Source organism: Papaver somniferum, chromosome 8 (assembly GCF_003573695.1).
Source record: "Papaver somniferum cultivar HN1 chromosome 8, ASM357369v1, whole genome shotgun sequence".
Lineage (NCBI taxonomy): Eukaryota > Viridiplantae > Streptophyta > Magnoliopsida > Ranunculales > Papaveraceae > Papaver > Papaver somniferum.
In genome coordinates this window covers 96,855,468-96,880,281 of record NC_039365.1, presented here as the reverse complement: position 1 = coordinate 96,880,281, position 24,814 = coordinate 96,855,468, and the positions used below count along the sequence as shown (strand labels likewise).

General features: G+C 35.6%; 3 protein-coding genes and 1 non-coding gene across 5 annotated transcripts; 2 read left to right on the top strand and 2 right to left on the bottom strand.

Moving 5' to 3' along the window:
- The first annotated feature begins 5,777 nt into the window (after positions 1-5,777).
- LOC113305814 lies at positions 5,778-6,833 on the top strand. The gene is made up of 3 exons (XM_026554813.1): positions 5,778-6,022; positions 6,217-6,282; positions 6,395-6,833. Exons 1-3 carry the CDS (start codon positions 5,778-5,780, stop codon positions 6,831-6,833), a joined length of 750 nt encoding a protein of 249 aa, XP_026410598.1.
- A 2,405-nt stretch (positions 6,834-9,238) lies between these two features.
- LOC113306884 (60S ribosomal protein L11-1-like) lies at positions 9,239-10,906 on the bottom strand. Its single transcript, XM_026555806.1, has 3 exons — positions 10,739-10,906; positions 10,495-10,690; positions 9,239-9,739 (listed from the first exon to the last, which is right to left on the bottom strand). The coding sequence occupies exons 1-3, from the start codon at positions 10,890-10,892 to the stop codon at positions 9,553-9,555; spliced, it is 537 nt and encodes a 178-aa protein (XP_026411591.1). The 5' UTR covers positions 10,893-10,906; the 3' UTR covers positions 9,239-9,552.
- Positions 9,951-10,034, bottom strand: LOC113307299. Its single transcript, XR_003339090.1, has one exon. It is a non-coding gene; the product is annotated as a small nucleolar RNA Z161/Z228 (small nucleolar RNA).
- Positions 10,907-11,099: 193 nt separating the features above from the next.
- LOC113304309 (anaphase-promoting complex subunit 6-like) lies at positions 11,100-23,491 on the top strand. 2 transcript variants are annotated; one of them, XM_026553385.1, is made up of 17 exons: positions 11,100-11,343; positions 11,883-12,150; positions 14,011-14,145; positions 15,403-15,476; positions 16,445-16,484; positions 16,884-16,929; positions 17,077-17,156; positions 17,274-17,455; positions 17,554-17,679; positions 18,240-18,314; positions 19,063-19,188; positions 20,217-20,286; positions 20,404-20,486; positions 20,659-20,772; positions 20,932-21,031; positions 23,088-23,123; positions 23,267-23,491. In XM_026553385.1, exons 2-17 carry the CDS (start codon positions 11,905-11,907, stop codon positions 23,378-23,380), a joined length of 1,647 nt encoding a protein of 548 aa, XP_026409170.1. In that variant the 5' UTR covers positions 11,100-11,343; positions 11,883-11,904; the 3' UTR covers positions 23,381-23,491. The 2 variants fall into 2 exon arrangements, with proteins under 2 accessions (XP_026409170.1, XP_026409169.1); XM_026553384.1 differs by having other exon boundaries at positions 11,100-11,348.
- The last annotated feature ends 1,323 nt before the right edge of the window (positions 23,492-24,814 follow it).

Below are 24,814 nucleotides of genomic sequence, written 5' to 3'. Positions count from 1 at the left end.
TTTACATTAATATAAGATAAGATTAAAAATAAAGTTTATTTTAAATATGTTTGACTATTTGTTCGACTGTGTTTCTCACCCTAACATTATTTATTCTCCTTCGTTCTTCCTTTTTCTAAAACAGACTCCAAAACTCTACTGTTCCTTTCTTCTTCTTTTTCTTCAGTTTAATTCCGTCCACAATAAAAATTGGTTTCTTATTTTGGATGGTGGCATTCGTGTAAAACTCAATGAGTTTTGGTTTTCCCTATGGGTTTTCGATCTTTATGGGGCGTATAGGTGACTAGCGCAAATTGAAACATGATGAAAGGTACGACTCGACTATTTGTACTTTGAGTTTTTGAGTTTTGATTGTTTGTTTTAGATCCCCATATGAGTATTATCACCCATGTCTATGTAAAAAGAGAAGGTGAGAAATAAGAAAATGTTGCTCGTGAGAAGGCCCAAGTTATGTTAAAGTTATTTTGATGATGAAAAACTTCTCCATGAAAGGAAAACTAGAAAGAGAAAATAAAAATTGTGGGAGGTGCACAAAAAAAGGCACTTCTGATCATGGCATGAGAAACCCATGTTGTCACGAGATGTCAATCCTCTACTCGTGGCAAAAATAGCCCAAGTATAGGTTAAGGTAAAGTTGAGTGAAGGCTGATGGAAGGCCGCATAAAGGCCAGGATAAGTAAAGGCCAAGATGGTAGGAACACACCCACTAAGAGGATAGAAGGATGCTAAGCTAGCTAAGAAAAAAAAGGATCTAAGACAAGACCTGTGGAGACATCATGAGAAGACGAGGAGTGTCGACGCGAGGAAATGTCGGACATGGAAAAATGAAAAATACACCACGAGCATGAGAAGTGAAGGATGGATGGAAAATTGGGTGAAGATCAAAACTACATAATGGAGATTACGAATTAGGAGGAGATGTTGGGAATAGTAATCTAGAATTGTCTAGATTTGTTTAAATAAGTGTAAGGAATTCTCCACAGTGTTAGTGAGAATACTCTAGAGAAAGCTAAAGTAAGTTATACTTAGAAAGTTCTATAATGCGAACTAAAGAGAGGTCGGTCACCGTACAGTGATGTAATATATTAAATAGTGTTAGCGAGAGATCTTGTTTGTCTCATAATATACAAGACAAACAAGAACATTACAAGAAGACCCAACTAAACGAATTGAAAACCCTAAAGATTTGAATAGGTAATCTACAATTTCATCATTATTATCATCACCATCATAATCTTTGATTTCAACATCATCAACTTCGATTTCATCATCATAATCTTGGTGTTCAGTAAGTATTGGTGAATCTAATGAAGCATAACCTATATAGAGTAGATTGCATTTATCTCAGCAAGGGGAATACTACATCTAGAGTTGTTTTGGACAGTAAAATTAAAATGTTTCTTGACAAAATTAGGGTTGGAAATGAGGTAAATCCAAGATTTAGAAACACACTTACATTTGAATATGGATTTGACCGAAAATCTTATCAAGATTTCAAGCTAAGCTATTTAGGCATACTCGACATTGTCTTCTCTCTTTCTCTTACAACGTTACTGAAGAAGAAGATGATTGAGAAGATGGCGGCGGTTAAGCGATTTGGGCATGTATTTAGCATGGCATTTTTAGGGGTGACTCAAAAATATTTAGGGCGACTTTCTTAAATATGGGATGTCCTAGTCATTAAGAAAAGGAAAAGAGTAAAAAGAGTCTTTCTCGTCAGGCTTTCGATTGCTTTCTAGTATGACCGGTGAAGCGTGAGTAGATGGAGTACCAACATTTAAAGATGAATTCCCTTGAAATATTGGAGATATCATGGCAACTAGGTGAGTTCTTCAAATTTAACAATTCCATAAACTCCTGGAAATGTCGGCAATGGGTATTTTCCCTATATTTGTATCCTTATAGGGTCAAAATCTGAATCTAGACCAACAAGGAACTCAATTCTTCGACCTTTTTCAAATTCTATTATGTAACTTGGTGGTATCATTTACACACTTCATGTCGCATGGATGGAGAAAATCAGGTTATTGTCATAGAGCTTGAAGAGCATTATATAGTAAACTAACAAAGGTCTATCATTCTGACGTGTCTCTATAATTCAACCATACATCTGTGTAGCATCACCACTGACAACAAAAATCTGAACAATAACATCCATTACTTCATTTGCAGTGACTAGATGCATAAAACTACTCTTGAGATCAAGATCCACTGAATCTAGTATCCAACTCATTATCAAAGCATTTTCTTCCACCCGAGTATCATATGCAGGTCACGTGGTTGCTGAACATACCTTGCTTCCGCTTAAGTATCCCACCTTTCCTTTACCAGTGATGTAAATTTTCACATAATGAGACCAAACAAGATAGTTTGTGTCATTTAACTTATAGGATGTCATCTTGACACTCATATTGTCATTATCACGAAAGTCTAGAGATCAGCTCACAGATCTTCCAGAACAACTTTAAGGATCTAATTTACAAATCTGAATCTCAAATTTAAGCTACAATAGATCTATTTGGGTTTCTCTTCTCTCTCTCTTTCTTTAGCTCTGATACTATATGGAAACAACGAGAGAGTGAGTGAAGGAGTGTAAAAATACTCAAAGAAGAGGCTCATTTCTAGTACATATTTTACAACAATTACAAGTATACCCTTAATGGGAAAAACATGGATTACACTATTTCACTAGTGTGCAATCGGTTTGTAACATTTTGCTGCCCAATTGTGTAAGGTCAACTCCTATAGTATGGATGTTAAAACATCCATATCTCACGGAGGATTCCTATAACTATGGATGATCAAAATAAAAACATCCATCATAAGGACACTCATAAAGGTGTGGATGAAAGATGTGGATGATTTTCTCTCCGGGAGTTCCCTAAGACAACTTGTTTTGTTAACTAGCCTCTAAGAAATTTTACAGTTCTGCTCCTTGCTCGTAATGATTTCTACACAAATAAGCTCTCCCAGTTATAATCACGCCTGTACTGGGTTGTTTTGCACTTGGAACCAACAATTGCCAAGGTTAAACATTCTTGTTTACCAAAATACTATTAATTATAAAACATAAGTTAGAACAAAGTGGATTTCGAAATAGTCCTAGACAGGACTAAACATACATGCCTACAAAATACAATTATTATTTTCCAATCTCTAAATGAATCCACTAAATAGGTCCACGAATGCAGGTTGAATATCTGATACTTTTACTATGCAGTGTTTGACCGAGAGTTGTTAACAATGACACCGCCATATTTAACCTGGAACCACTTCATTGTATTCTTCTTTTGTAACTCTGTGTTGAATTCCACCACTAGCCTTGCATCAAGGGACAACCAACGCCCTGGTATTATTCTTCTTTGGAAGGATGGTTTCCAACTAGATATTGTTGAACAATTTGAAAAAAATAATCCATGCTAAAGTTATGAATGACCCGAGTAGAGGAGTTTGGTTTCTGACATGTATTTATGGTACTCCTTATATCCATGAAAAAGCTGCGTAATGGACTTATATCGATCAACTTAGTAGCTCTATAGATACCCCTTGGGTGTTAATTGGTGATTTAAATATCACTCCTCCTCCTAATGATATAAATACTCAGTTCTCTCAAACAACTTCTAGTGATATTCTTGAGTTAATCAATGATGCCGATCTATCTGATATGGGTTTTTGTGGAAACCCTTTTACGTGGTCTAGCAATAAACACGGTACTAGTCAATTCAAATCTAGGTTGGGTAGGGCTCTAGTTAACAGTAACTGGTTTACTTCTTACCCAAATTCCATCCTCACTCATTTAGCTCAAAATGGCTCAGACCATGCCCTATTATGTTAGAACTATGTAAGGAAAACAGAGTTATGGGTAGAAAGTAGAAGTTTTTTGAATATTGGTTATCTCAGAGTAGTTGTTTAGACGAAATTAAAACTGCTTGGTCTGCTAGATTTTTTGGTTCCAATGCTTTTGTGTTTGCTAATAAGTTGTCTGCCACGAGATATTCCTTATCACAATGGAGTAAAAGTATGTTCAACAACATCAGTAACTCTATTGCTCAGCTGTAACAGAATATTTCTTCTCTTCAAGCTTCAGACATCAATGGCTCAAATACTGAAGAAATAGTTACTTTAGTCCCCTTCCTACGGGTGTGGCAAACATGATTGTTTTCCATTTAAGCACCCACTATGGAGGGGGAAAACTGGCAAACTGGCCTGGCTAAGTGGCAAATTTGCCACTTAGCCAGGCCAGGTCAAGTTTCCACCGAGCGTTCGAGACTGTAGACTAGACCGCTCGTATCATCTCATCCAACGGTCATCATTTCATCTGCCTATAAATATAATATCAAATTTCATTTCAACTCACACCATTTCTTCAATCTCCATTCTTTCACTCCACAAATCCAATATAGCAGTTCGAGTTAGAACTCGCAAATTTAGCATATCTGAAGATGAATCCATTTGCAGGCATTATGTTTTTGTTATGCAAGATATGCCCGATGGTGGAGAAAATCAACATCAATAGGTTGTACGGAGTCGCATATTTCATAGATTTCAAGAAGAAACATTGAACCTCAATAATCGAAATGCAGATGGATTGTGTCATCGCTTCGGAATAATCATCAAGGATGTGAAGTTGTGGGATGTTGTACTTGCTGAAGGCTGTCGAAACCGACAAAATGGCCAAAACATAAATGATATGGATCAAATGTGTCGGCTCGAACGGCGCAACAAAGTTGGCCAAAATTTTCACTTTGAGGGTTGTTATCTTATCTTGAGGGTATTGCCTAAATATGATCAGTTTAGAGTAAATGCCCGAATATGATGCATCTTTCATCTGTATAATGCAACTATCATTTGTATCAAATTTTAATTTTAAGATATTAATATAAAAGTAGTGCATCTTTCATTAAAAGTTTAGAATTTTAATTTACATTAATGCCTCTTTCATTCATCTAGATAATGACATAACTTACAATAAACTTTAAAAGTAAAAATTTGGGACAATGTTCTTCATCTTGTTTATCTTCTTCATTTGACCAAACTTCCAATCAATGCGCTCTTGAACGGAGTCTCCTTTGTTTATCTTCTTCTTTGTCTTCAAATTTTCCTTCCCTTGAACTTTTCTTGGTCTTCTCTTAGTTGGAGGTTTGATTTGGTAAATATCCAAAACTTGTATACTTCTTTGATTTTTACCTATTTATTTAAAACCTTCACATATCTTATTAAGGGCGGATTCAAGCACCACTCCAGAAAAATCAAGTTGGGTAGCCAAGTCAAGTTGGGATTCAAACTTTGCCAATTTGAAAGATAATAAGATAGAAAGATGGAAATTTTTTGTGTAAAAAATTTAGTGTAATTTTTGTGTGAATTTTTTCCCTTTTAATAGCGGTGAAGAAAGAGCCGTTGGAGGTTTCAAATACACCGAACGGTGGAGACTACACCGCTACCGGTGTAGACTCGACCGCTTACCTTTTCTCCCATAGTGGTACGGCCAGTTTGCCAGGCCAGCTGGCATGGCATATGGAGGGTTTAGGCATTTTCCATAGGAACCGGCCTTAGAGAAAGAAATCAGGAAGCTCAACGAAATTCAAGCTAGTTCCAACAGGCAGAAAGCTCGAGATCATTTTTACAATGATATGGACTCGAACTCTAAGTATTTCCATACTAGAATGAATAGAAGAAAATCTCGCAACATAATTGACTCATTGTTGGCTCAAGATGGTACATGGTGTAATGATAGAGACTCTCTCTCAGATCTCCTCAAGAATCACTTTCAAAATATAATGACATCTTCTTCTCCAGCAGACAGCAGCAGCTTTCTCCAATATATTCCCCAATGCATTACAGCTGAGGATAATCAACAGTTAGAAGCAATTCCTACTGAGAAAGAAATTCATTCAGCTTTGATGACAATGGAGCCATGGACTTCACCTGGTCCAGACGGCTTCCCCCCTGGCTTTTATCAAACGCAATGGAAAACTGTGAAGGATAACGTCTGCAAACTGGTTAAATCATTCTTCCACTCAGGGTACCTTCTTAAGCAGTTGAACAACACAAGAGTTTCTTTAATCCCCAAGGTCCATATAGCTCAAAAACCAGAAGAATTCAGGACGATAGAATTGTGTAATACAATCTATAAAATTATATCTAAGATTATAGTTTTGAGATTGAAAAAGCATATCTCTTCAATCATTTCACTTATGCAATCTGCATATGTCCCAGGAAGATTGATTTCGTAAAACATATGTTTAGTACAGGAAATTGTACAAGCAATGAAGAGAAAAGAAGGTGTTAGTGGTCATCTTGCCCTTAAGATGGACATGTCAAAAGCCTTCGACGGGCTGGAATGAAGCTTCTTGTTAGATATTCTCAAGCATTTTGGATTCTCGGATAAGTTTAGACAGCTCATCTCTCAGTGTATCTCTACCAAACAAATAGAAGTCATGCTCAATGGTTCACCAACATCAGCTTTCAAGCCATCCCGCGGTATACGTCAAGGTGACCCATTGTCACCATATTTGTTTATCTTAGCAGTGGAATCCTTCTCAAGGTATTTAGCGCACTGTGAAAATTCTGGTCAGTTAACTGGTATCAAGAACTCTCGCTCAGCACCAAAAATAAATCATCTGTTATTCGCATATGATTGCTTATTGTTCTGTAAAGATAACGACACTCAAGTTAACAAGCTCCTCCAAGTTATTGATCAATTTTATAAATGTTCTGGGCAGTTGATAAATTTCAACAAATCTGCAATTTACTTCAGCTCCAATATGGATCCAGAGTCATGTCAGCCCATCAGTGGTGCTTTACAAGTTCGTTACTTGAATATCTCAAAATAAAGATACTTAGGGTTACCCTTTTTTGTTGTGAGGAAGAAGTGGATTCCATTCTATTCTCTTTGCGACAAGATGGATCATAGATTTGCAAAATGGAACAGAATCAATATTAGTGAAGCAGGCAGATCTGTCATGGTCAAAAATGTTTCCAGTGCCATTCCCATTCATCATATGACAAGTTTCAAATTACCTGATTCTACCATCAGTAAGATGAAATCTTCTCAACAAAAATATTGGAGAAATAGGAAATCCTATAGAGGTAATCATGTTATTACTTGGAAACAAACCTAAAAACCCAAAGAAGAAGGTGGTTTGGGTTTCGGGAATTTAAAGATTTTCAACAGATCTTTATTGGCAAAGTCTGCTTGGAAGCTGTGTTCTGATACTGATTCTATGATGACTAAATCTCTTCAAGCTAAATATTACTCAGATGGTGATCCTTTTAACTTGAAGAAGAAGTCAAATACAACCTGGTCTTGGAGAAGCATTAGCTCTGAGTTAAGTTTTATTCTCAGTAACAGCTGATGGTGCTTGGGTGACGGTAAGAAGATATTAATATGGAAGCATAGATGGATTAAAGAGCTGAATACTCCACCTACTCCTAAACAAGGAAGTTCCTCTCACCTACAATACAAGTATGTGCATCAGCTATTCTCTTGTGAATTACATTCTTAATATCACCATTCATGTAACCCATGAAGACAGATTAGTTTGGCTTCCAGAGAGACATGGTACCTTTTCTGTCAAATCCATTTAACGTAAGATGTATGAAGAAGAGCTTGGCGTAGACTCAGTTGGTGTGAGAATGGTGAAAATGTTTAAATCCTTATGGAAACTGCCGCTCCTGCCCAGGATTAGACACTTTTTGTGGAAGGCTTCTTCTTCTCTTCTCTCCACTAGAGATGTGCTCAGTCTGAAAGTTCCAGGAGTAGCTGATATTTGCCCGTACTGTGAACAATAACAAGAGTCGCCTTCTCATGTTTTACGAGATTGTAATCATCCTAGAATGGTTTGGTTTGCTCTCTTTGGCTGGTCTGCAAGTGGTAACATTTCTTTTGCAGAATGGATTGGTTCGTGGTTTGATGATTTACATGCTAAAAAGATCTCAGTAGAGGAAATCTGTAAAGAGCAATAACAGCATGGTGCTTATGGTCTGATAGGTGTGACAAAGTTTTCCAAAACATTGCAGTCCAACCAGAAAAGTCGATTAAAAAGTGTAAGAGCTTCTTTGAAGATCATGCAGTTCAGTGGAACAAAACTGTTTCTACTAATAACAGAAATTATCATAGATTAACCCGTTGGAATCCACTTCCTTTTGGTTTTGTTACAATTAACTGTGATGACTCATTTTTAAATTCCTCAGGAGGTATAAGACTAATAATTCGAAATTATGCAGGTGAACAGCAGGCAACAAAATGTATCCAACTAGAAGGTATAAGAAGCGCCGAGGAGGCTGAATGTATGGGGCTGCGGGAGGCTGTTAAATGGGCTAATTCTCTTAAACTAGAGAAGGTGCATTTTGAACTGGATGCTAAGACGGTGGTGGATGCTGCTACGAAGAAATCTCCTATGGACTGGCGACTTTTCAACATGATTAAAGATATTCAAATTTATTTCAGTAGAAACATCTCTAGGAAGTGTTATCACATTCCAAAAGAAAGAAATAATGTAGCTGACATTCTCTCTAGACTAGCTAGAGTAAATGGCTTTTCATGCACTTGGTCTAGTTTATCTCCTGTTGAGATCAGAACTCAACTACGTATAGATAGACAGAACTCATGTAACTCATCTTCAGCTTAATCAATTTATCTTTGGCTTCAAAAAATAAAAAAAATCCAAACCGAAGAAACCAGTTAGAATGGAGACAAAAGATGCACTGAAGTGAATGCGGAAAATGAATCTCACATTCTGAAAATTCTGAAACGAGGAGTCATTGTTAGCACAGAAACTCTATTGAAATCAATAACTGAATATGACAAGAGTAAGACTTGTGAAGTCACTGAACGTATTAGACTCCTGAAATTCAGAAAATACAGGCGATAAATTTAGGGGTGTAGCAACCATGTTGGACTCCTAGATAAGGTGAAACTTTGAAATTCTATATGGAGAAGCCAATGAGGCGAAACAGATTTAAAATCCATGAAGAAGTCGCAGAGGAAAGGCACTGCCAATATATGACATGGTAGTTTTTACAATCCATTATAATTAGGGTGTATATAACCATGGTCTACATAAGATCCCTTGCAAAAATCTGATTTAAAAACCACAAGAAAAATCCAAAACATACAAATCAAATCGAAGCAAATAACTTAGCAATGCATTTGGAAGGAAATCAATTCATATATCGCATTCATAAAACACCAAATACGATTTGTAAGATCGATATGTTCTTGAACACCGAACGCAAAACAACCAGTATCACTGATTTTTTTTTCAAAAGTTCATACTCCTTAACTTGCAATCCACCCTCAGTTATAATCACACAGCAATCATCCTGTACTGGGTTGGTTCGCAGTTGGAACCAACAATTATTAAGGTTAACCAAACTCTCATTTCCCAGATCTTTTTTCGAGAAAGAGGTTCTTATTTACAACAAAAATATAACACAGAAGTTAAGAACACAGTAGATATAACAAGCGAATAAAATTTAAGGAAAAATCTTTACTCATGAAAATCATCCTGTTAGATGAGACGTAGCACTCTTCGAAAACTATGCAGTGTTTTACTGAGACTTGTTAAGAATTACACCCTCATATTTAGACTGGAACCACTTCATTGCATCCTCCTTTGAAACTCTGTGTTCAATTCCAACTCTAGCCTTGCATCTACGGCGACGACTAACACGGTACCCTGGGCGCTCCAGAACTGCGTAGAAATCCAAACCATAGATACCGGTGGAAGGGTCGTATCTAGGAAGGGAAAACATGTTAAAAGGGAAACCAGTTAGTTAATGGAGACCAATGATGCACTGAAATAAATTCAGAATATGGATCACACTCTCTGAAATAAGTAGTCATTGTCCTTGTAGAATATGACTAAATAATGACAACAGTAAGACTTGTGAAGTCAATGAACAGCTTAGGAAGACACTGTGAAATGAAACTTGCATGGAATTGAATAGACCATCAGTAAGATTGGATCAACATCGACACAAAGTCTCAGACGACCATTGTGAGATATCAAAATGTACTTCATCACCTGGTCTCTCCACACAATAAATTAACTAGACTCCTGATATTTAAAAAAATATAGACAGGGTGAAACTTTAAAATTCCATATGCAGAAGCCAATTCCCATCTCAATAGTTAACAAAGACAGAAATAAAATGTCCAAGAGGAAAGGCACTGCTGCTGCATACTTGACAAACTTTGTCACTAGCAAAGACAACGAGACCAACTGAAGACATCTTATATTTTACAGCTAGAATAATGTAATTTCAATTTATAACATGAAAATAAAGGTGTATGCAATCATGGTCTATTAAAAATCCCTTGCAAAAATCTAATTTAAAACCAAAAGAAAAACCAAAAACATACAAATCAAATTTAAGCTAATAACCTAGCAATGCATTTCAAAGGGAATCATTTCATATCACATTAATAAAAAAAACACCAAATATAATTTGTACCACTAAATACATTAAAAAAAAAGGGTGGGTGCTTACTTCAATCCAAGATCGATATGTTCTTGAACACCGAATCCAAAACAACCAGTATCACTGAAATTCCTTCTCAAAAGCTCATATTCCTTAACTTTCAATCCCCTCTCAAGAAGTTCCGTTGCCTTGTCACCTCTTACAGTTACATGACAAGCAGTCTTTTCATTACGCCTAATCCCAAACGACCCTACAGTGTTCTTAGCTGATCATCAATAACACCAGAAAACAACTCAAAAAAAAAAAAAACTACCCTTCGAAAACACAGGGGCTTGTCCAGTCAACTGCTCCACCACCTTAGCAGCTCTGGTGAGACGATCACCACTTTCACCAACAGATATGTTTAGAACAAGTTTTTGAACTTTAATATCCCTCATAGGATTCGTAAGCTTCTTCTCCGACTCCATCACTACTGTCTGTGCCGAATATCACAGACAAGCAAGCAAAAATTACTGCTCAACCTAGGTAATTAAATAGCTGGTCGCTGGTGCATTTCTAGGGTTTTTCTCTAAATGACTTTAATACCCCCGAGTAAAATCCAGTTCGTCGGGTCGGACAAGGTTAATCCGGTTTGGCCCGTTGATATATGTGATGAAACTCAAACCCTTGCCAAATATCCCGCCCTTTCATCCAACATCTCACTTGCTCAGTTTATCTCAGTTTCAGTTCCACAGCCCCAGAGAAAGTAATCAATTTCTTACTGAAATCAGTCACGTTTTCGATCATTACTGGTCACAGTTTGAGAACCTTAATCTTAAACTCTAGATCTTCAAAAGGAACCCCTAAAAACGGAAAGTACTTCTCCTCCGAAGCCAACCTAGGGTTTCTTAACCAATTCATTTTTCGAACTCATCCAAAGTAAGGTATTCTCACATTTAGATTCTTCTTGGTTCATATTTGGCTATTTTTGTTGTATTTTCTACTTTTCTTGGTTTCAATTGTTTGCATTTTGAAGGCTTTCTGATATACTAATTGGTTATATGAGTTTTGTGTTCATTGTTTAGGTTTAGGGATTCTGTTGGTGGTCTGTTTGATTTCATATTTAAACATTTTGTCTGGTTGGGTGAAATTATCTTCAACACTTTTTGTTCAATTGATTAGTTAAACAAATAAAACCCTGTTTAATTTTGTCTATGTTATTGTGGATTTTGGTGAACTTGGTTTAACCTTGGTTCTGGACTTAGTACTCGTATTCTTAGCAATTTGTACATGGCTGTTTAGTTTATGTTATGTGGATTGCGAGCAAAAGATATGCTTTTAGTAATGCATGGTCACTTTGAATTTGTTTGTTTACTTTAGTAACTGATTGAGAAAACTATGCGATGTTTGGATACTGATGCTTAGAAGAGAGGTAATTTTATGTTTGAAATAAGTAAGATTTCCTTGGATAAATGTAGGGTGAACTCAACCACTGATAAAATGCGAGAAGATGTGGTGGAGAAGCTCAGAGGTGTAGTAAGAGATTGTGTTAGCAAACATCTTTACTCATCAGCCATTTTCTTTGCTGATAAAGTTGCTGCTTTCACTTCGGATCCTGCTGATATATACATGCAAGCTCAAGCTCTCTTCCTCGGCCGACATTATCGACGTGCTTTCCACCTTCTCAATGCTTCTCAGATCGTTCTTCGTGATCTTCGTTTTCGTTATCTCGCTGCCAAGTGCCTGGTATTTTCTCTCTTATCCATTTTAGACTAACCAGTGTCTCATATTGACACTTTTTCACAAGGTTTTCTGTTTTATTATTATCTAGTTAAAGGGTTTTAACTAAATCATGGTAGATAATAACAATAAAAGTGTAATACGAGCTATATTATACACGTACTATAAGACCACAATCATCAGACTAAGGAAAAATATTAAACTGGGAATGAGTGCAAGAATGAGTTGGCAAATTAAGTGAATGGGTGAGCTCATTTGTCTAGGACAGGATAAATCACCCATCATATGAGAGATGTGATTCTAAGGCTGAATACAGGCGAGGATATGAATAGTAAGGACCGCTTCTTCCTTTTCAGAATGCAAATTGTAAGTACTAGTTATAATTCATAAATGTAGGTTTAGTTTGTAGTGGCATGTGAAACTCGCAGAAATATGGATGAAATAGTAAATTTTAGGCGAGGATGGTAAAAAGGTTGTCACCTTTGCTTTTCAGATCCGCAAGGCATAAGATCTTGGATGAGCATTTTATAGTAATGCTAATCTTGGATCATTGTTAGTGTATCTTATTAACGCTGTACGATATTGTGTGTGTAGAGTACAATAATATTCTTTCTATATTGTTAAGTATGTTAAGGGGGCAACTATTCCCTCTTTCCCCTATGTAGCTCTGTCTCTGGCAGTGGCAGGGCTTGGCATTTTAATTTGTAAGGTTGAGTAGGAAAAAGAAAACTCACTCTGTATAAGTAATTTTGTATTGACTATATATTTTCTGTTGTGGTTGGGGTTCCACTTGATTATTAGTGGACTATCTATGCTTCTCTAAACTTTCTCTCTATAGCTAAAGAAATCACGCAATCAACCACATATAGTCAATTACAAAATTCAAATATCTGAAAGTTGTCTATAAGATGGTAAATATACATTTTTATGAAATTTTTCTACATGTACTTTTTCTATTAATAGCCCATAATCGTTCCATATTTAAAAGCTATTAGGATTAGTAGTTAAAAGTTAGGGTTTTTTTTAAGCCAATTGGTATTAATCAAATAATATTAACTCAAGTGAATCATAAATGCAAACTATTAAGCATTACTTACAAAAGTTATGAATGAACTAGGAATTAGTCATAAATCATAATTCAATGATACAGATTAGCAATTTACTTGGTGATTATTTCTTATTTCTCATAAAATTGTATAAATCAAATTGATGAAAGAAAAACTGCTACCTTTTTCCTCAAACATCTTTGTCTCATGGAACCAAGTAAAAAACAATAGAGTCGAGTTATTTCTCTCACATTCTTGTCCATAGGTGCACAGTAATGGGAAAAAAAAAATTACTCCATAAAGTCCAATGTGTACCACCAACTTATGTAAAGTAACTAGACGTGATATTTTTCAAATTTATACCACATTGGGTAGGGAAACACTGTTAACTAGATGCCAAAAGATAGATAGAAGTACTGGTACATTGAAAATCTAAGGATTTTTCCCGGGTCATGTGATACACTCAAGCATATACTATCTCCTCCCCTGGTCCCTGGTCATGCAGAGAGATATGAATTGGTTCTGTTTGTATTTTAAGATGTGCATAGATTTCTAGCACAACAAAGAAGATTTCTAACACAACAAAAAAAAAATCCAGAAACATTAGAAGCCAGAGTTAGATGGCTAATTGTGTGATATACAGTACATAATAGTTACTTTTTGGATTTTCTTGCTAATTGTGATATATCAGTTGGTAAGCTAGCAGCTGAAAAGATATCTACTAAAGACATATTGGAGAAACCACTCTTTGCGTATAATGTTTCAATCTGCAGGCACATCTCTGTTGTGGATAACTATCTGTTCATTGTGTTTTCATCAGGAGGAATTAAAGGAGTGGGATCAATGTCTATTAATGCTTGGAGATGCTAAAGTTGATGAACAGGGTAATGTTCTTGATGTGAAGGATTTTAACGTCATGTACTTGGACAAGGAAGGTGAAGATCGTGAAATAAATGTAAGCTTTGTTTTGATAGTGCTTTATTTCTGATTTTTTTTCTTCTTTTAAAGTGTGTATCTCTTTCTTTTAAAGTGTATATCAATCTTAGCCGTACTAGATTCAAAAGTTTCGTGGTGCATCATTTCCTCATAATCATAAGCTGAACTAACTTCTGGTGTCCTCTTCAGGCTCAATGCCATTACGATTCATTTAAACGTGTCTTCTTTCTAAGTAACCTTTTGCCAGTAAGATGGGATTATTAACATGTTAAACGTAAGACTACTCTTTCCATTTCTTGGTAAGCATCTAATTTGGGAGTTGCCATTATAAACCGATCATTTGAAGGAAAACATTCATCTTAGTTCCTAGTCTGGCGTACCAAATGGTCATAAGTGCTCTCAGACCAGCTTTATCTCATGGTGCCTTCAACTAGGTTTCATCTGTTATTTTGCCTCCTTAGACGGCACGCTAAACTGTCTGGTCCGTATTAACTGAAAGAGGTGATATAACAGTTTGATTAAAGGACTTATGAGCAAATATTGAATAAGGAGACAGCAGAACATTTTTCTGCTTGGTTTTGATGAGAAACCTGGGATCTTAGTTCCAAGGAACACCATTAAGCAAGCCGTCCATGCTATGCGTTGATTGGCTTCTACTTATTCCTTTGATGCCTGTGCCAGTTCTCGACCAGCCATTTTTGCTGATGGTGATCTTTGTGGTGAATTCGCCCTTGAATCCTTTCCATGTGTCCTTAGCTTGCATGTTGCATAGAGTCAATAAGGACTAGAGATGCAGGTCATGTGGTCCCTTCTGTATGCATGTAAGGGGCGGCAGTCTAAAGTGAAATGGACAGGAATAACGAAGTTTGTAATTTGATTTCTGAGTTTGAACTTGGGAAATCCAGAAAAATATTGAATGTCAATGATCCAACTGTAAAATTCCAAAAGCCAATCCTTGATTTTAGTTTGTGCTGCTAACTTTGTTGGGATAAAGCTATATGAACGGTGATGATAGTACTGGGAGTTTTGTTGTCACTAACTTCTTGTGTCTGCATGATGTTCCTTGTTTGTGCTATTTGTGGCTGTGTGGCTGTTGACTATCCCATGATCGTAAATCCTATGAGGATATTTGTGGCATCATTAGTTGCTTCTTCGTTTTATTCACGCTGCCAATTTTGCTGTTAAATAGAAGAAAAAAAGATCATTTTTCAATATTAGTCCTTAAATGGCTTACAGATGGAATTGCATTTTCTTTACTTCCTTCTCTTTGTGACAGATTTCTTCAGCAATATGCTTTTTACGAGGCAAGGCATATGAAGCTTTGGAAAACCATGTCCAGGCTCGCCAATGGTGAGATACAATAGTTTGTGGTCATGCAACTCGGGATATATTAATTCATAGTTAGACATAGCTTTTGGGTTTCAACGTTAAATGAACAACAAATAAATTCTCATTGGTGTTTCTCATTGGTGTTTCTTATGTATCGAGGCTAATTTGATGTTATCTGAAACATTATAATAGCATTCAATCTTCATACTGATTGATAAATGGATATTAACGTGGGAGTGAAGGCACATCTAAACATGTTAATTGAAATTCAAAATCATGACTATGTCAAATAAATGGAAGAAAAGTAATTCATTCGTCATCATCTGGTGATGAATTTAAGTTTAATATAAGCAAAATATGCATGAAAATGGTTGTCCAGCTCTGTAATATAACGAACTTATAATGAAACATGTACACATGCTGATGAAATGCATGTCAAAAATTGATATCACTTTGATTTAGGGACATCATCATAATATTAGGTATTGATTATCATTTGTAATTCTGAAAGGTAGTTTCAGGCTTAATATGCTGAAGAAGGGATATATAGGTGAATGGATTTACAGTAAACTAGCAATGAGACAACAATGCATGCTTAATGCCAAGGCTGACATAAGTTATGGATATGAACAATGAAATGATGCCAGGGTGATTTAGGGATCTCATGTCATTAGTTACTAGGATGTATATGTGCGGACCTTAGCATATTTGTTTTCGTTATGCCTTTGGCCTCTTCGATTTCCTTGAATTTCATATTTCAATGGTTTCTGGAGCTTACAGTTTAGCCTACTGAAACTGCTGAGACGTGCATGTGTCTTTCTATTATGTGGTCAAAGTTTCTGCTGAACATTTAATCTTGGACCTATCTTCTGGGAGCATTGACTCTGCAATTATGTTTCTAAGCTGAATCCAAATTGTATATATGTTTTATTGGTTGGACTTTATATTAATGAAGGACTCAATACAATTTTCTTTTTTCACACTTTTAGGTACAAAGCCGCTATCAAAGCTGATCCTTTATGTTATGAGGTATTTGTTGTTATTATCATTTTTATATTCTTTTTTTCAATGTGTCAGTCTTGAATGAGAAAAAACACGATGTGATTGATTTGATAAAAACAAAACCTGAACTGTTTTTGACATCGAAATAAGGGTTTACTATTTGAGAACTTTTGTTGTCATTAGTATCATTTTCCAGAAACAGTGACAGTATAAAATTTTAGTTAGAAACAACGCGTGAGTATCTCATGCAGAGTCTTTTTAAACCTGTATGACCAATATTGATCATGTACCTTAAGATAATAATGCTTAGAATGTTTGCTTTAGAGGATAACCCTTTTTGTTCTTCTTTCCTATTTTAATCGTCATAATTGCCTCATCACTTTTTACCAGAAGTATGCCTTTATATACTTAACTCTCATGTTTCAGGCTTTGGAATGTCTTATTGATAACCACATGCTAACGTGCAAGGAAGGTATAGTTGTAAAGTTCAGTTCTATAGTTTTCTTTAATATGTGCTAGCCTTCCTTTCCAGTTGAACTATGCTATTCAATCAGTTTGCTTGTGATGCCAGTTAGCTTAAACAGATTTCTGATAGCACATATTGTGAACTGTATTACAGAAACAGATCTCCTATCATCATTGCAATTTGGTTCAGAAGATGGTTGGCTTTCTTCATTTTATTCATGTTTGATAAAGAAGGTAAACACTTTGTAAGTTATAACTGTTTTTTTTGAAAGAAACGGAAAGCTTGTAACCTGTATACATCTTTTTGGGTTTTTTGATACAATTGACACGTTGGCTCCTTTTCATTTACAGTATGAGAAGGAAAATGTTGTAGAGGCGAAATTCAGACAACTGGAAAAAGAAAATTTTGATATTATTCCTTCAGGTCCATCTTTTACCCGCACACTTAAAAACAACACAGATCTTTTAGTCTGTAAAGCTGAATATTACCATCAATGTGGAGAATATCAGAAATGCTTTGAGCTCACATCTGTGTAAGTTGATAAAATAAACTGAACAGTGTTGATGATTATGTCAAGCTCTATGTGGTCTCTTATCTGTCACTAGTATAACTACAACATGTTTGTTTCAGATTACTTGAAAGAGACCCTTTCCATTCAAAATGCACCTTGGTACACTTAGGATCGGCTATGGAGCTTGGTCATTCAAATGAGCTCTATCTTTTGGCGTCCAGTTTAGTGAAGGATTATCCTCAAAAGTGAGTCATGGTCTCTACTTTGCTTCTGCTCAACTAGTATGTATCTTTGTTGTGATAGTTTTTCCTTCATTTACTTGCTTACTGCTGGAAGATTCATATGATATGTATAATTAATTGGTAGTCAAGTTGAAGATCCAAATACTGTCCAATGTCCACAGTTAAGAAATTCATTTCATTTACTTCGTATAAGCATGTTCTTTCTTTGATGGCTGTGGGGTCACTAATGTACGCCATTCTGCATGTTGGCTTTGATGTACTGCTGGCATCGTTACAATCCAAATTACATGCTTCATCTTTAAATTTGGTGGACTGAGAAACCTGGTTTCAGTTTGCTGGTATGCGTTGAAAATGTGAAGTGATCTTCTTTTCTTTTTTTTTTCCTTTTTTGTGTGTTAATGTTTCATATGTTTAAGTAGGTGGATTATTGGTTTTCAAGTTTCAGCTAATTGGTATTTTTGTTAGAGCATGTTTACCAATTAGATAGCATAGTTTTTATAAAGATTTATAGCTTCTCGAATTCGCCGGTATGAAGTCATTACTAACAGCTTTCTCATTCTTAGAGCCTTGTCATGGTACGCTGTTGGTTGCTACTATTATTGCATCAAGAAGTATGATCAATCACGGCGTTATTTCAGGTAATACACATACTGGGCAGATTGTTTTTTTTTTTTACTTGTTTGAGATGTTATATTCTTCAGTTTATTTATTTTTTATCATCACCATAAAGGGCTGTATGATTTCATCGAGTATAGTAGTACATTTTGATACTTGTTTTTGGATCTGTAACAGAGGAGTGATAAATTGTTAGAAGTTAGGGTGTAGGTGAATTTCGGTCTCCAGACGTTGGTTCAACTCTGAATGACATTTGTTATATCTACAAGAGAGACACCTATTTCAATACCTCTGCACAGTCAACTACTAGTTTTAGACATGGTTAGATCTCATATAGTATCAGTATTTGGTGTTCCATAGCCTTTTAGCAAGTTTGGGAAGCTTTAAGAGTTGTAGTTGCAAGTGGGTCAGTTTGGCAATCTTTAGTTTGTCTCAGATTTGGCAATCTTAAATTTGATTATTCTATCACCTAGTCTTCGTGTAATTGTATTATATAATGATACACATTCGCATTGTTCATTGGCTATATGCATGTTATCATAGCTATATGACTATGTAATGTGCATGCTTGTTAACAAAGTTTGCAATGCACACTTTTCCACATAATATACTACGAGGTGTTTTATGCTGTTGTCGTGTACTTGTTTTGGTTACTTCTTAGTCAGACAGGCAGTCAAGTAAGTTCATGAGGTATTTGAAAATTGAAGCGAGTTGATGCTTTCTAAATTTTTTCACATGAATTTCTTATTGGATCTATCTTTTGTTTTATAGCAAAGCAACAAATTTGGATGGAACTTTCCCCCCTGCTTGGATAGGTGTTGGAAATGCTTATGCTGCTCAAGAAGAGGGTGATCAAGCAATGTCTTCTTTCCGAACAGCAGCGCGTTTGTTTCCTGGGTAATTTGTCTGTTTTAAATTATGTGTTTGCTGACCCAAAGCAGCTTCATGTTTTGATGATTTTTATACAGTTGATGAAAAATTAATCCGAGTTAACATGCATGTGGCTAATTTTAGCTTTCCCATGAGGAAAGTGGATGTTGTCAAGCATCAAGAGTAAAACATATTTTAGTTCTTACTGCTTCTTACTTCCACATCATCAGTTTCGGCCATTCTTTTTGCTCCTTCTAATCCTCTACCTTAGTGGAGTAAAAGTTTCAAATATTTGTGCATCTTGGTGGAGGGAATTCTGTGCAGCGAGCAAATATACTTTAAGTGAATGACTAAGGATTGGGTTTGCAGGACATCTTAAATTTTACATAAGATTCTCATAAAAGCGGAAATATCCAATGGTTAGTTTGGGGATGATGTGGAGAATTATTCCTCAAGTTATCTCCTTGGTTATTTGGTCACATTCATGATAATTATTCCTGAGTTAGTTTGTGTTTGGTTCCATCAGACGGTTCCGCATGAAATTGGTCAGGCTATCCAGATGAATTTTTACTTTATATGATCGATATTCTTGAGAAACTTCGTATTATCTTTGAAAGCTCAAATATGTTGTCTAGAGGTAATTAATGGTAGAACCAGTTACATGCACCTGAACTGACAAACTGTGTTGCAGTATCCTCCAAGTAGTCGTCTATAATGTAAAAGAACTCCTGATGACATACTCAGAACTTTAGAATTGTGATGTTGTATGAAACCCTGATATGCATACTTTAATAAACGAAATTATCTGCCTCACTTTGTGTTCAGGAGAAGTGGAAAGCACGATAACTGTCAATGTCGTGACAAGATTAATGCACATGATACCTTAAGTTACTTAGTCTTGATGGTATCATGGTGCAACCACGTAACTTTGGCGTTTTTATATTCACCTTAAAAACTGTAATTTGTTCTCGGTTCATGATGTCTTTACAATTAGATCCTCTTATGATTAATAAAATCTTGATTATAGCGTGAATTTTGATGTTTTCTTATTCCAGGTGTCATTTACCAACTTTGTACATTGGAATGGAGTATACACGAACACACAGCTTTAAACTTGCGGAACAGGTGACAATACATGTTCATAATAGTCACAAATTTAGCACTTTCCAGTTTTTATTTGCATCCTTAGAGGAGAAAAACTAAAGTGTATCAAAAATATTAGTGACACTTTGTTTTGTTCAGTTTTTTATGCAGGCAGAAACAGTTTGTTCATCCGATCCACTTGTATATAATGAACTTGGGGTAGTTGCGTATCATATGAAGGAGTAAGGCGCCTTTTTAAATCCATTTGAGTTAAATTTGGACTATCATCTATTATGAGCTTTTTCCTTGATCTAACTTCAATATCAACTTTGTTGTTTAAGTTGTACACGTGTAAAACTTTATTTCCCTAAGCTTTCTTAATATTAAAAGTCTGTGTAATTATAATATCTTTAGGTATGAAAAGGCCGAACACTGGTTTAAGAAGACTTTGTCTCACGTTCCATCATCTATAAGTGAAATGTGGGAACCAACTTTCGTGAATCTTGCACATGCGCTGAGGAAGCTGAAGTAAGTATCTCAATAAAATTCGTATAACTAACATCTGTACCTATTTAATTGATGTTTAGAAACTACGGATTCTGATTTCTGAAAATATGTGTGGTATTGTATTGGAAATAATTAATTCTTAGATCAGTATTCTTATAAAATAAGCCTTATTGCCGCCAGGAAATACAATGAAGCTATTTCGTACTATGAGAAAGCACTAGCATTGTCAACTAGAAGTTTAAGCACTTACGCGGGTTTGGCGTACACGTATCATTTACAGGTACCCTTTCTATCAGCCTCTTTTTAAGTTGGCTGTTGTGTGTTAATAAATTTGTGATTAGCGCTCAGAGTGTAATTTTGTTGCGATAACTTAGAGGTTGTCTCTTTTATATCAAACAGTTTCTTCTAAGGTTACTTTTCTGTGATAGCAACTTGCGGTCCCTGGGCCCGTTATGGTATATAGGTAAGAGCTGAAAGTTTTGGAAATGAGTGAACTTCGAGCAAAGAGATTCATTTGTATCCAGAGAAAGGCTGAGACCCAAACCGAGGCGGGATTCCACACTGACCTTAAGATCAATTTCGGCCCTCATTAGCATTAGGATATGGATGATAGCCCTTTAGGATACAATAACAACCCTATCCTTAGTAGCATTATGGTTTAATCGGACTAAAGGAAGTGTCTCTCTGGTGTTAATCGGTGAGAGTAGTTAAAGGAAGAAAAGCTATATGTTTTTTAGTTCAATTCCCTCTGCATATACCACACATCTAAGTATATCCAATGTGGTAAAATATGCCATCCCTAGAACCTTGAGATTAGTCAACTAACTGCCCTTGTAAATCTTGCTGGCTTATCCTACAAGACCTCACGACCATTGTTAAATACTCCCTCCGTTTCTGGAAAAGAGATACTTTCACTTTTTCAATTTGGCATATTTTTAGGCTAAAATGAAAAAGTGAAAGTATCTCTTTTCCAAAAACAGAGGGAGTATATGAGTAGTGGATCTTAAGTCGGTAGACATAATAGTCCCGACTCCCGAAGTTTTATTGATCACGGGTTTTATGTGTATATGTGCTATACTTGAGAAATTGGGTAAATAGTCTTCTTTCCTGTTATGTCATCGGTTAAAATCAGAGAGACAACTCTACAGTTCCTGATTTTGTTAAGGATTTGTGCTACCATTGATCGGATTGCCGTTGCAGATCAGCTCTCCTGATAGCATGTTTCAGTTGCTAAATTGAGTTTTTGTGAACATGCCTCAGTTTGATCTATTCTCTTCTGTAGTAGCCGAAGTTTTTTTTTACGGAAGTTTCGGATTTCATTATTTGCAATCTCATGATTTATTCTTGTTAGCTTTAACTTGTGCATGAACTACATTGGTACAACATACAAATTGTTTGCGGGGTTCTTGTGGCTAGCAAATGCACACTGAACAGCTATTAATGGTATCTGGTTTAGAAACTTAAAATCCTGGAACCAGACCTTTCTTTGCTATCAGATGGATCAGTCCATGTAGCAGCCATCAAGTCTCAAAGCCGGATTCATAACCCAGTGCGACATGATTATTTCCAGCCATACCCCACACTAAGCTGTATGTCATCAAAATGCATACCCCACCAAGCAGATATTCCTTTTTGTTTTTTATTTAGATAGGACGACCGAAGTATTAGCCTAAATTTGTTTAGGTGCTTCATATTCAACACTGACATCATTCATTTTGCTTTTATCTTTAAAATTTTCTAAACCCCGTCTATAAGTAGTTAAGCAGCGCTGCTATTACTTTTCTATATTAGGCGTTATGGCTTAAATCAGATGCTCAGTTCTGAGACCTTTTATTTCAGGCTTTTTAGCTTATTACGGGATGATGTGAATGTACGTCATTATAATATGATCGAAGTATTAAGCTAACTTTCTATTTTTGCCTTATGGAACTCTGGCTCCATTTCAATCTTTTCTATTGTGTGTTAACTTGGCTTGAGGAATTTGCTGAAAGAAACCTGTTACAGTAACTTCTTTTTTTTCTCTCCGTTTTTAGTACAAACATGTTACAGTAACTAGTTTGACATATAGTTGCTGTGTTGGTAGTTTACTTTTCCAATTTTTGCGAAGCATGTAACTTTGGATTGTTAACTGCATCTATAAGTTCATTTTAGGGATTCATTTTCTATCACTGTCCGGGCCAAGACTCAAAACCATGTGCCCTTCCTGTTGCTAACTCTTTCATTGGCTCTCTATGTTCCCAAATTTGTCTTCGAACTCATTAATGCCTGGTCTTTACTAGATCCTCTACGAGATTCTTTCACTTTCTGACACTTTTCTTCTTATTCATGTTTAACAGGATAAATTTGATGCAGCAGTTAATTGTTATCATAAGGTAAGCACTTCTGAATGATCCTATTTTTTTTCTCTTTCCTTATCAAGCTATGTGTTCCAGCTTCCAAGTTCAGTTTGTGTTCATCTAAAATTTTATGTGCGCAAAGAGTAGTTAAACATTTTGCTGTTACTTTTTATTTTCAGGCATTATGGCTGAAACCAGATGATCAATTCTGCACAGAGATGTTAACACTAGCTCTTGTGGATGAATGCCATCATAATTCTGTTGAATTGCGTCAAAGTGAAAATGTTCTATGATAAAAAAAAATTATTTCTCTATCACGGAGTTTATTTTGTGAAGTAAATAATGTTCACCTGAACACACATATGTATTTATATGCTTTTTATCATAAACTTGCATGTGTACCATTGTATTTTGCACCAAAGCTAGACACATGATATTATACAGACCCACACAAGATAATGATCGACTGTTATAGAAAATAGTTTTACAGAAACTATTAATAGCCAACAGTTACAAATAACAGAAATGAGAAATGAACCAAAAGGTGATAAGTGTTAAAATATCTGTTAGAGACAGTCCAAATTGGGCGATTTTGGGTTAAACCCGTTTGATATTTTTTTCAAAAATTTCCCTTTCCTCTCTTTTTTTATCACAATCTAATCCTAGTTATTGTTTAAAAAACTCTGATTTCCATGTTAGTTGCCTGTCAATATTGGGACGTCACACTCCAATAGAGGGGATTCACTTGGATTCTTAGTGTCCAAAAAAGTGGTTATGGGATATCCTAACACATATACAAAATGTCTAGATTACCTTTGAACTAAAATAAAAACTTAAAAACCGTAGAAGAAATCACGGCCAGGTTTGGATTAATTCCAACTGTAAAATTTTATTTGCATGTAGTTTTACTGTCAGGTTTGGATTAATTCCAATCGTAAAAGTGGTTATAAAGAAATCACGACTAGGTTTGGATTAATTCCAACCGTAGAATTTTATTTGCATGTAGTTTTACGTCCAGGTTTGGATAGTTCCAACCGTAGAAGCTCATTTTACGTCCAGGTTGGAATGAATTACGTCCAGGTTTGGATAGTTCCAACCGTAGAATCTCATTTTACGTCCAGGTTCCTTTTCATTCCAATCATAAAATCTGATTTTACGTCCAGTTTCCTTTTAATTCCAATCGTAGAAGTGATTTTACGTCCAGGTTTGGATTATTTCTAACCGTATAAGTTTATTTTAAGGCCAGTGTGATTGACTAATTTTTTTCTTCTTCTCTCTAGTTTTTCTTCCCACAAAAATTTTGTCCCAGAATTACCAAGTATACAACAAAATTCATTAATTTAATTATTATCTAATTAATTTAAATTAAAATTAACTAAATAAGGGTTGTTTAGTCATTACAAAATTATTTGAGATAAGGGGTTTTTGATATTACTTATGGGTGACCTGTTTTTGTCCTATTAGGTGACGCCCCTTTAATGGAATGTGAGGCCCCAATAATAGCCTTCTTAAGATATTATCTGAAATACGTATATCGGATACAGATAGCTGCATTGCTTTGGAAACCGAAGTGCGCATTGCTTTGGAAAATAGAATTATTTACCTGGAAGCTAGTATTAGTTTTTTAAAAACCGCTGAATTGGGATATCCCAAATTATTTAGGGTATAGGTAATAAACAAAATAGGGTCGTCAGGCAGTAAAACCTAAACTCCTTAGCCATATATTT